Raw genomic sequence first — 13,218 nt, forward strand, 5'->3', positions numbered from 1 at the left:
CGCTCCCTCCCCTACCACCCCAGCATTTCACAGCTCTGTTATTCCAGCTGGGCCAACTGGGTTTGGATCTGGCTCTGGAATCTTCTCTGGGAACTTGTGGTAGGTATGAAATTAATTGACTTGGGACAGCTTTACCAAAATCAAGTATGGTTTATTTGTTTACAGAAAAAAGCATTAAAACAACATGTGCCCATGTGCATTTTCTCTTAACTTTTAGCCTTCCTTGCAAATTTAGATAGGTTTAGCTTATTCCAGACTCTCCTTTTGATTGGTGGGATCACCATGCATCTTTCCATATATCTCCTCACCATCACCACTACCTTGCAATCCTGAGCAGAATAATGCCTACATATCTTCAGTAATCTTGACCTGGATGCCTTGCTTGCATATGTTTCAGCCAATAACAAATTATTAAGTTCAGGTTAAATGAACATGGCGTGCGACTGAGAGCTACCCAATTACTGTAATAAACAACTGGGAAATCTGCTTTAAAACAGCCCTCATCTTGCTTCATAAGTCTCAACCTATAGTTACAAATGTTAACCTTAACTCTTTTTTTAGTATTGCATCTCCAAAGGGATAGGCTATGCCATGCTCTAAAACTGAGCCGAACTGAGCTAAATCTTGAGAAGTGGACGTCAGGCTGAGGAGGTTTAGAACAATAATACGAGCTCCAAGTGTGTCACCCCCAAAAAGTTGAAGAGCAAGATGACTTTTGCTGTCAGCTGTTTGGGGTGTCAGGAGAAATGAAAGGCTGTATCTTTTATTTTCATTATCCCACGGCAGCAATACTACCACTCCCAGAACTCCAATGAGAAGTAGCAACATTCGAGATAATCCTGAGTCCATGTGTGAATTTCATGGTACTTTAAAAAGTGTGCCTTTATAGTTAGTGGACCATTGTACTATAATGATTTCATGAGCCTAATCACAGTTAAAAGGATAGGCATTAGTCAAAGCCTGGAGAAGGTTAGTTCTTGTTTCCTTCTCCAGAGACTTCCCAAAAGAAAGAGAAAAATACAAAATTAAAAAAAGGAAAAAATCTACTTATCCAGGTCCAGCAGTTCTCACATATGGCTATTTAAGTAACCTTCTATAGGAATATTTTTGTAATTTCTACTAAAGACCAAAACCAAATGCTACTGTGCCCGCACACTATTCATTTCAGGCAGACTGTTGAGGCAATGAAGGTTTGGGTTCATGAGTGATAGCCTTCGAAGCCTATATCTGCACCTGTTCAATAGGACAGATCACCACTGTGCCTATTGATGGACATGTTTTTGGAGAAGAAAGAATTGTTCCATTTAAAATGATCTCACTCAAGAATGTGCACCCAAATGCTTAAAACGTAGACTGGATAATGTTAATTAACGCTGTGAAAATGTGCTCTGTGTCATCAGGAATGGACTGTACTCTCGTATAATAGAGATTATCAAAAATCAATAGGTACATTAAAACAAGGGCTCATTCTTTAACTAGATCCACAAAGCAACCAGCCAAAAAGCATTTGGACTATGTTAACCAGAACTAATGATTACTCTTGCACGTACTGTTATAAAATATCAGCTTGGTTATTTGCCTGAAAGTAATTCTCAGGATAAATATCTACACAAAAATGCCACTGGCTACTGAAGAGTCACATGCTCTAGTACTTGCAAAGGTTGTTAATATAGCCAATATCCAGCTTACAACTCCCACAGAAACTGATTTGCAGAAAAGAGCTGGGGAATGAATGGGAAAACTATTATCCTCCCTTTCAGAAGCACTGCCAAGGGTTGCTCACTTTCATTACTTGTGCTGCTGCTGTCATTTCTCACTCTAGAATTACCATCAGGAGTACTAATTACAGAAGGCAGAGCACCGCAGTCTGGGATAATAAATGATGAATGAAATTCTCAGCTCTGTCAAAGTAGTACAGAAAGGACACAGGGATAAGTTTCTTATATTTAATGTCCAATTAGCCAGATAGGTTTAACATCAAAGATGTATCTCAAATGCAGTTCAACATTAACAACCTTCATACTGTGATAGCAACTATAAACCAGTCAGATGAGGAACACCATTGTTCTAGGTACTGAACAAATATATGTAAGTAGCAGATTTCCCAAGCCAGCATTGTCTCAGGCCTCAACTTAATTATTTTTTTAACAAAAGGAAAATGTACATGTTTTAAATAACTATAATCTGTTTTTCCAAATTACATTGATATTTTATTATGCTTATTATTCAGGATTTCTTTAAAAAGGAGATCGTTAAAATTTGTCCTTTTCTGTATTTTTAAATGGAATTCTATTAAGTGTATTTTCTTCTTTAATTTAAACTCACCATTTGTTATGATTTAACAAAAAAGGAGCTATAGTAAATTTTGTTTCCTATAGCATTTTTTTCTAGTTTTCAAACTTTAAGCATTGATTTAGGTGTGCCAAAACAGAGTGCCACTCTGCATTTCTCTGTTTTATCTCTTTTCTGTAAGGTTTATTGAGCAGAAATCCTATTCCAGGTTCATCATATGTCTGTGGCCAATCTTGGTTCAGGCTCTTTCAACATTGACTCAGTTGTGTAAATTTTGAGGACTGTACTTGATTTGGTGGCTGCTCCCCTTCTGGCACTCCCAATTGCCTGGGAAGGAGGTTTTGGAGCACAGGGGCACTTACCCTGGCTGGTGGCTGATGGGATCAAGTGTCCCATACCCATCGGGCCACTGTTTTCCTGCATGGCTGCCCCCAGTTGTTCCCTCTACACTACAGTATTGCTATTCCCTGCACTTGCTGCCCCCTGTGCTAAGTCTGATGTATGCCATTCCTCCTCTCTGTGCCCCTCTTTTCATGTTCTGGAAAACCATAAGATTCCAGGCACTTCCCATTTTCCTGCCACAACCAAACCTGACCTTGGCTTAAGTTAGAAAGTTAGGATAAGAGGAAGCTGCATATCAAATTTGCTTGTCCTAGCTCTTACAGTTTAGGAGGAATGCTTGAACAAATGGACTCAGGTGCACAGTCAGATGTACTCTAATATATTCCATATACATGGGAAAATATGAGACACCCATCTTTCCTTTCTTAAAGACTGCTATTATACTCCTGTAGTACTATAAAAATACAAAGTGTGTGTGTGTGTGTGTGTAAAAAAAGAGGTGTCCTCTGCATGATTAAAACCAATCTTTCCAGTAGGTTTACGGCTGTTTAATTATGTTGATTGATTACAAGACACTGCAAAGTTATTTCTGCCTTCAAATAGCCCTACACTCTTAAAAACCTACACCATCATTTCCTCACTTGTATCTTCCTTAGACAAAGTTTGAACTGAATAGTAGCTGCATTAACTCATCATTAGTGGTTGTTGAAACAATCTCCCATCCCTATACCTTGGGCACGCGGAAAGACAGAGAAGTTAAGACACTCTCCTACCAGCATTGACGGAAAGATATTCAAAGAAAGTGTAAGGTGAAATTTCTTTCTGTGAACCCTAAAGTAAGGGTCACACTCAGAAAGAGCAATCAAGCTTGTCTAAAATCAGGAAACAAAATACCAAGTCTATGGAGCTGGTTCTCCCTACTCCCCACATACATGTTTACCTGAAACAGAGGGATTCACTGGTGGCAAGTATTCCTTTTTTTGTTTTTTTAAACATTTGCTATGAGCACACATTTTGGCCACTCAAAGTAAAAGGCCTGAACATCCTAAACTTCCAGGTCCTAGTGGACCACAGTGGACATTTAGCAGGACTCAGGAGATAAAAGGATCATGTCCTTAAAAACAAAACAAAAAACCGCAAAAAATAAAAAACCCACTAATGATTCCTTGGCTGTCAATCTTTAGAACAAAAACAAGACAAACGAAAACAAAAGCTACAACTACAACCACACATGCACACAGATACACACCTCTTCCTTGGGTTGGTTTTCAAAACACAGGTACAAAAAATCAATGGAACCATTAGTGAACTAGTGATTAAATAAATACTCAATATACTATAAATAGTGTTTAATAAAAGTTAGACTTTAGAATGGCTGTAACTTAGTGATCAATTAGTGATCAGTGAATCTAATTCACATCAGTTTCTAATTAATTATAATGTAGGAGGACCGCTAGCATTAAGGTTATATGAAAGTTTCCATTTTAATTGTGTGTTCTCATGTCATTACTTACTTTTCACCATTTACAAAATTCAGAATGAATTTCCCCAAGTTTAACCTCAGTCCTATAAAACACTACTTGTGTGGGACAGAGCAGCCAACTTCAATTCAAAGGGGCTTATTCTAACACAGGACAAACAAAACAGAGCTTAAGCAAATGACATTCAGCTGAAAATGAAAATAGCAACGGGTGCTATTTCGAAGTTAGTGCCGCTACTTCGAAGTAGCGTGCACGTGTAGACACAGCTCTATTTAGATAAATAGACGGCCCCAGTAAAGGGCTTGCAGCTGCTCATTAAAACCTCCCTGACCAAGTCTGAGAACTGAAGGTCTATGCTGCAAGGTGGAGTGACTCTAGGTTCAAGTGATAAAGACTGCCAAACTCCTCTGTCAACAGGTCAGGAATCAGAGTGAGTGTTATGGGCCTGGTCACTGACAGGAACAGCAGCATGTTGCCTTGATCATGCAGGTTCTATCAATACGACCAGCAATCTGTCCTGCTGAATTTTGAGGAGGAACTTGGGTATCAATGGCAAGGGGGTGGGGAAAGTACATAGGTATTGCTTTGTCCACAACAGGTAAAAACTATCCAGCAGTGACCTCCAGCTACTGTCCTGAAAGGAGCAGAATTCCTGTTCAGGCAGATCACAAACACATTCACCTGAGGAAGAGCTCACTCTGTGAAGAAGGCGATAGCCAGGTCATTTATGAATACTTTTAATAGGATTGGTCCCACCACTGATCCCTTTGGTTCTTCCCATTCTCAAAACTGACTGTTTATTCCTACCTTCTGTTTCTTACTACCAATCCATGAGAAGACCTTCCCTCTTATCCCATGACAGCTTAGTTCATATATGTGTCTCTGAGTTCTGCTCTTTACTGTAGTTTTAATCAGCTTGTCCAGTACTCAAGTTAGACTTACTGGCCTATAATTACAACAATCACCCCTGCAGAACTGTTTAAAATTTGGCATCACATTAGCTATCTTCCAGTCACCTCATGCAGAAGGTGATTCAAAGAACAGCATAGAAACCATAGTAGTTCTGCAATTTCTCATCTGAGTTCCTTCAGAACAGTTGGGTGAATGCTTTCTGATCTTGTTGACTTACTACTGTTTTATAATTGTTTCTGTGTGTTCCAAAATCTCCTCTAATGACATCTCAGTCTTTGACAGTTCCTCAGATTTGTCAGCTAAAAAGAATGGCTCAGGTTTGGGAATCTCCCTCACCTTTCCAGCCATGAAGACCGAAAGAACTAATTTGGTTTCTCTTTGATAGTCTTATTCCTGAGCATTTCTTTAGCATCTTGATCTTGCAATGGCCCCATTGGTTATTTAGAGGGCTTCCTGCTTCTCATGTACATAAAAATAAGTTGCTACTATGTTGAGGTTTTGGTTAGCTGTTTGCCACATTCTCTTTTTGTCCTTCCTAATTATGTTTTTACAGTTTCTAGGATATATGTGTAAGTTGAGCCTCCATTACAGTGTCTTTAAAAAGTTTCCATGCAGATTGCAGGTATTTCACTTTTGACACTGTACCATTTAATTTCTGTTCAACTACCTTCCTCTTTTGGGGACTGTCCCCTTTAACATGATGCCTAAAAATCCATCAGATTGAATTCTGAAATTAAATGCTACAGTGCTGGCTTGCTGCAGTATGTTCTTTACCACAGGGATGTTAAATCTGATTATATTATGGTCACTATTAACACACAGTCCAGCCTCTTGGAGCAGTTTCTGTGCTTCACTTAGGGCTCAGTCAAGAATTGCCAGTCCTCTGGGTTCTAAAACAAGCTACTCCAAGAAAACTCATTTAAGGTATCAAGAAACTTTCACTGCATCCTGTCCCGAGGTGACATATAACCTAATCGACATGGGAATAGTTGAAACCCTCCATTATTACTGAGAGATTTTTGAACAATTATTATTTTAATAGCCTCTCTCACCTCCCGAGCATTTCACAGTCAGTAAGACCACCCTGGTCAGGTAGTCTGTAATAAATCTCTGCTCTTACATTATATGAAAATGGAATTACAATCCATAGTGATTCTATGGTACAGTATGATTCAATGAAGAGTTTTACTTCATTTGCTTCTATGCTTTTTCACCTAGGCCGTGTCTACACTAGCCCCAAACTTCGAAATGGCCACGCAAATGGCCATTTCGAAGTTTACTAATGAAGCGCTGAAATGCATAGTCAGCGCTTCATTAGCATGCGGGCGGCCGCGGCACTTCGAAATTGACGCGCCTCGTCGCCGCGCGTCTCGTCCTGACGGGGCTCCTTTTTGAAAGGACCCTGCCTACTTCAAAGTCCCCTTATTCCCATGAGATGATGGGAATAAGGGGACTTCGAAGTAGGCGGGGTCCTTTCGAAAAGGAGCCCCGTCGGGACGAGCCGCGCAGCGGCAAGGCGCGTCAATTTTGAAGTGCCGCGGCCGCCCGCATGCTAATGAAGCGCTGACTATGCATTTCAGCGCTTCATTAGTAAACTTCAAAATGGCCATTTGCGTGGCCATTTCGAAGTTTGGGGCTAGTGTAGATGTAGCCCTAGAGTGCCATGCCTACAACAGCCTGACCTGTTGTCTCTTTCTAATATTACTGCATCCTCATTCCAGCTAGCTTCTGTGATATATTCCAATTCAATATGAGGCACTCTAGTTCACCCATCTTATTATTTAGATTTCTAATGTCTAAGACTTTCCAAATCTGCTCTCATGTAATTTGAAGTTCACAGACTACCTCATATCAGATCACGTACACTACAAGTTGCAAAGTGCAGCAGGCTCTCTAACATATGGGATCTGGGCCACAAATTAATCTAGGTTGTGATGAATGACAGGGGAAGTGTTATATTGGGGATTACTCTGGGAACTTTGCCTCCAATTTTTCTGTGATTAAAATCACAACCTTAATGTTACAAAAATCTTAATGCCAACTTGCATTTATATAGCTAAATCCTTTGGGCCATGTGCATTACAATTTTGATTTAGTCTAGTTGGATAATAAGATTAGGATTTTGGGATTTCTTTGTTTACAGAGGTCTACACACTTTCTTGTATTTCTCTTCTATCATTTCTAGTATAATCTCATTATTGCAATATACGTATATACATGCACACACACACACACACACACATCTCAGAACTGGAAGAGACGTTGGGAGGTCATTGAGTTCAGTTCCCTGCCTTTTTGGCAGGACTAAGCACCATCTCTTTTTTTCTTTTTTTGCCCCAGATTCCTATTACGAGTATCAGAGAGGTAGTTAGCCTGTAGCTTCAAGGACAACAAGTTGTGTGGCACCTTATAGACAAATGGATATTTTAGAGCATAAGCTTCCGTGGGCAAAGACCCACTTCATCAGATGCATAAGTGGGGGGTGGTGGTTTCAGAGGGGTATTTAAAGAGTGGAGTCTCAGTAAAAGGGAGGGCCAGAGTTGACAAGGTGTATTCATCAAGGTGGAAATGGCCCAGTATCAATAGTACTTATCAAAAGAGGAAAAAACAAGTCAGTTCAGACAGGCGGATGTGAGCCTTTGTCAGAGTCTAATGGGGAGATCTTAACACCCAGGGCAGAGAAGCTGCCTTTGTAAGCTTCGAGCCACTCCCAGGCTCTGTTAATCCTTGGTTCATGGAGTCAAATTTGTAAATAAATGCATAAATAAATTGTGAGTAGTGATTTGGTTTAATTTCAAAATCCGTTGAGAATGCTCTATCCCAAAGACTCAGGGCTGTTGTTTAGTTCCACCTCTGTTTTGAGCTTCAAAAATGCATCACATCAGAAAAACCAATCATTCACTTCATGGGAGCAGGGATATGGGAAGGATTATGATCACGCTGGCCAGGGTAATACATTGCCTTTCATTAAAAGCCAATATTATATGCTGTCAGTATTTGGAAATGGTTATAGCTTACAAAACCATTCACTCACATTACTGTTGGAACAATTTTGCTTTCTCTTAGAATAAGTCAGGAAGCAATAACAGAAATATGGTTGCATTTTATATGCCTTTATTTGTACTTAATGACATTGGCTTTGAATGTATTTGATTTTTTTCTTGTTCCTGACCTCAAAACTTACATGAATTCTGGAACAAAGTACTTGTCTGGTTTACAAAAGTGAATGGAAATGAAAGACAACGCCACTGGCAAATAACAGTAGTCAAAACATGCTGATTTCACAGCACATAGGATAACGAAATGAACTTAAAATGAAGTAACATTTACATCTATTTCTTGGAACAACATGATTTGGCTCTTTTATACACCAGTCTTAGGTATTCATATACCATCTTGTTTTCAAAGTTAGCACATAGTATATCTGACTTAAATCTTTTGGAATCAGTGGAGTGCTGATTCATATCATCTGTGGATCTTATCCTAAATGACTACATTAACTTATTAGGGCTAGTCCCTTAATCTTACTATGCTGAGTAGTACTTTGTTCTGTGAGTAGTATCACTGATTTTAAGAGTGTTGTGAAGGACTGATGAAGTCAGTGTGTCTATAACAGAATCTGGCCCTTGATGAGGAGTTTAACATTTAAAAATATTGACATTTATTTCTGCTATGAGGACAAATTCTTGGTCTTGAAGCTATGAGTACAGGTCCAATATTGTAAAGAGAACTTAAAAACACCTTAAACAGGCAGCTCAGGATTCATATTGGAAGGGAAAATAGCGGGAGGGGAGAGAGAGTATCAAGAGTCCATTGCCTCCAGTAAGGATTACAGAAGTGTTTCAAGTGAAATAATTTAGGACTGTTTTCTTCAGGTGTCCCAAAGATACCATGAAAGGGTAAACAGAAACTTACCTACCAGGTATACCAAACTTAGGGACTGTATCTATGCACCCTACTATCACCAATTCCTTGAAATCTCTATTCCTTTGTGAAGAAGAGAGAGTGGATGCAAAAACAGAGTGCAGTATGTGTGTGTGTATATATTTAGTCTAGTTGGATAATAAGATTAGGATTATGGGATTTCTTTGTTTACAGAGGTCTATACACTTTCTACCATATGAGTTCTTCCTTGTATTTCTCATCTATCATTTCTAGTATAATCTCATTTCATCTCATTATTGCAATATACATACACACATACATACACTTCTCAGAACTGGAAGGGACCTCGGGAGGTCATTGAGTCCAGTCCCCTGCCCTCTTGGCAGGACCAAGCACCATCTCTCCCCACCCACCCAGATTCCTATCATGACTAGTAATTTGGTTTAATTTCAAAATCCAATGCAAATGTTCTATCCCAAAGACTGAGGGCTGTTGTTTAGTTCCACCTCTGTTTTGAGCTTCAAAAGTGCATCACCTAAGAAAAAACAATCATTCACTTCATGGGAGCAGGGATATTGGAAAGATTATAATCAGGTATATTCAATAATGTGCATATATTTCTCAAGAAGGCAAAGCACACTTAGCAATACTCAGTTGGGTTTAGCCACAGATCTGTAGTACTTGACCCATGTTAGTTCCAGTTCAGCTGATTCATTTCTACAATAGTTGTATTTCTTTACAAATTTTGACCCAGCTGTGGATTTATGAAGTAATATTTTAGAGATACTTTCTTACATAATGTTTGTAACCTTGTTTGGTATCAGAATGCTCTGATATCATATTTCAGTGTTTTACAAAAGATCTAATGTAAAACTGTTTTCTAGCTAGAAAAATTAATGGTGATGGGTTAGTGAACTGACATACAACAGCATAAGTTAGATTAAAACAATGTAAACAGAAATCCAAGCAAAATATTAGGTGCTGCGTATAAACATATCAAGCTTAGGAGACTGAGCTTTTTTCTTTGTTTTTGCAAAAGATGGTTCAGACATGCAACTTTCATCATCATAAAAAAAATCCTCCTACAAAATATTTTATTTTTACAATGTCTTCTCAAATTCACGCAATGATGTTACCAGCTTCCTTAGAAGAATGCTAAAACATCAGCTGGTACCAATTTATTGAAAGGGAACTGCTAGTAAGGGCACTTCACTAAAAACACCACATCATAAGCCAACCATGATAAAATATTTATTCTCCAGTGAATTCACTTTACCTTGAAAGGCACTGGCTCTTCAGTAAGTGGGCTAACAGGAAGTGAAGCGGTACTACTGGCAGGACTCGTATCTGCACTCTGTAAAGAAAACACATCAGTTTAAGTTTGGGACATGAATACATCATGTTTTGCAGTTTAGTCAATTGATGCCACTTCAATTAATATCACTACTACTGCTACAGTAAAAGAAAACCGAGCGGAGATTAATTATGACACTTCTTGGTGGATCCGAGGGTTGTGAGGCACCTCAATACCCCCTGACTTTAGTGGTCTCGTGTGTATCCATTGGATGGCACAGCCTTAACTTCACCAGTTCCAGGTTAAAAAAAAACCAAAAACCTTCTTAGACTATTCAGGCTCTTGTCTGTCTGCAGGTTACAAGACACACTCCAATCCCCATGTCCTTTGAGCATCCCCCTGGAATGCTCAGTCCCTGGTTCAACTCCACCAAAAGGAACAGGACCTCCTACTTACCAGTTCCAATTTAAAGCACCTTTCTGTTTAAACCACAGCAACTAAATAAGTGTATAGCAAACGTAAGTTATGGTACAGGAAATTACAAAGGTTTGAGAAGTATCAGGTCGATTTATGGAAGAGAAATAGTTACATGTAAAACAAAATCCTAACACACATTTTAGAGCCAGACCTTAAGATACTTTCCTGCCTAATAAAGCTTAGCTCACCAAAATATTTTTCTTATTCAACCTGGCTAGTATGACCCTCTTTTTTGTAAGACAAATCACCTCAGGGCCATGTCTACACTAGCCCCAAACTTCAAAATGGCCATCTGCTCACAGGAATAAGGGGACTTCGAAGTAGGTGGGGTCCTTTCGAAAAGGAGCCCCATCAGGACGAGCCACACGGCAGTGAGGTGCGTCAATTTCGAAGTGCCGCGGCCGCCTGCATGCTAATGAAGCACTTAATATGTATTTCAGCACTTCATTAGTAAACTTCAAAATGGACATTTCGAAGTTTGGGGCTAGTGTAGACACAGCCCAGTACAGATGTTTATCCCCTCAGTGAAAGTTTCAGGATGTATCTCAGTAACCCTAGTCAGACACTCCCCACACCCTCCAGTATCTTTACTCAAATACAGAAACCACTAATGTTCTGGTTTTGTTCCCAGTCAGTCAGTCTCTCTTGTGATTGTGCAATCTTTTTACTGAAACCAGACTCCATAATTCAAATAGACCTCCATTGTGAAGCCTACAATACATAATATGCACATGACTGGTACCTGTATATATATATATATATATATATATATATATATATATATGAATCTGCAGTGAATATTAGATCCAAAGAACAAATAAATCTTGACAATAACCAACGAAAAGAGAAGACAGTCTGTGTCCTTTATATCTTTTATAAATAGAGAGCAGAGGAGTATTGAGCATATTTTCCATGTGATATTTTATTTGTATTATAGGTTGCGCTGTTCAACACCATTTTGTAATCTAGAGGTACAATATAAGCAGCATGATATCAAAAAGTTGCAGAATAAGTAAAAATAAACAAAAAGTCTTTTGAAAATCTTAGGGTTAACTTTTGAAAGAAGTATTTAAAATTTTGCACATTAAATTTTGTTTCAAAACAGAAATGCATAATTTCAACCTGGTTGTGATAAATTCATGAACAAGCTGTTCAGAATCTTTCTAGCACTAAGCCAGTGTTATGATTGCTCAATTTCTTCAGCAAACAAGATTGTTCAACCTTTTTCCCTGGGTTCTTCCTACCTGGAATGGGGAAGAGAACTGACCTCAGCCTGTTCCCCTGAATCTGTGTTCTGGATTGAGGGCAGATCCCATGGCTATTCTTATGAGTCTCTTTGAAGAGGCCAGAGAGGTTAGCTATTCTCCTATCTTTTCACGAGATCTGTTACTGACATCTCCTACCCTAAATCAGTCGCATCTTGAGGAAGGATTGTCTCTGATTCTCCACAGAGCCTAGAACTGACCCAGAATTCTGGTCATCAAGCTACTAGCTATTCCACACTGAGGTAGACTTACAGGGGAGAGGGGGGCTCAATAGCTTAAATAGATGGGGTGCTGACAAGCTAATAGCTTGTTCATGAATTTATTACAACCAGATTAAAATTATGCATTCTTCTGCTGACAAGCTAATAGAGCAATTCACCCATCAGCTGAACACAATTCAAGGTGAGGAAGAAAGGGCAAAAGGCAGGCTGCCAGGACCCAGGGTTTTCTTTCCCTCTCCAGAGAGTGGGGTAAGCAGGAAGGTTGACCCCATTTGCATATAGCTTCACAAAGTTGCACTGTTTAAGTGGTAGAGGATAACTAATAAACAACACACTAGCACTGATAAACCTGAAAGCTATTCAGCCTGTTTGTGGTGGGCTGAGGGATAGAGAAAGCAGCCTGCTGCAGTGGGAGAAGATGGTTGTTAGAGCTCTATTGGATATTCAGAAAGAGGGTGTGGAATTTAATTGGGCATTTGAAGTGCAGAGATATGGAGAAAGGAAGAGAATTTATCAGGTGAAAAAGATGAGCACTGGCTGGACAAGCAGGAAATTCCACAGAGAACAGGGCCAGGGTGCTGCGATTTGAGGATTAGGAGCACAACAATCCCATTTTTTCTCATTTGAGAACTGCCATGTCCAAAATTGCCTATATATTTTAAGATATGTTGCTATGGTTAGCATATTCTAAAACACCACATAACACTGGCATTTTGGAAATTTTATCTTCTTTAGGGTGTTAACCTTATTGAAGGTTGAGTAACATTTTAATTCTCTCATTCTCAGATAAATGCAGAATGAGCATTGTGTAAAAGGGAATAAATCCTCACAGATAAATTTGAACAAAGAACAAAAAGTTGCATCATTCTCCTTCACCACCATCTGTCTGATTAATTCTTCCCAAAACTTCCTTTTACTAGGCAAAGATGAAGTATTTAGTGTAATCTTTAAATGCATACATGTTTATTACCTTTGTCACTTTGTGGGCAACTGCACCTGTATTCACTCACCATGGTCCCTCAAGCACACCCAGTCAGACTCCAGACCCC

General features: G+C 39.2%; 1 protein-coding gene across 2 annotated transcripts in view; it reads right to left on the reverse strand.

The window, feature by feature from the left end:
- CCSER1 (coiled-coil serine rich protein 1) overlaps window positions 1-13,218 on the reverse strand; it is a 1,054,165-nt gene that overhangs the window by 534,779 nt on the left and 506,168 nt on the right. For both annotated transcript variants that reach the window (XM_074993602.1, XM_074993603.1), the window contains exon 7: window positions 10,189-10,266. In XM_074993602.1, coding sequence (XP_074849703.1) covers window positions 10,189-10,266 — 78 coding nt within the window. The remainder of the gene's footprint in view (window positions 1-10,188; window positions 10,267-13,218) is intronic.

The sequence above is a fragment of the Carettochelys insculpta genome, chromosome 4 (assembly GCF_033958435.1).
Source record: "Carettochelys insculpta isolate YL-2023 chromosome 4, ASM3395843v1, whole genome shotgun sequence".
In the NCBI taxonomy this organism is placed as follows: domain Eukaryota; kingdom Metazoa; phylum Chordata; order Testudines; family Carettochelyidae; genus Carettochelys; species Carettochelys insculpta.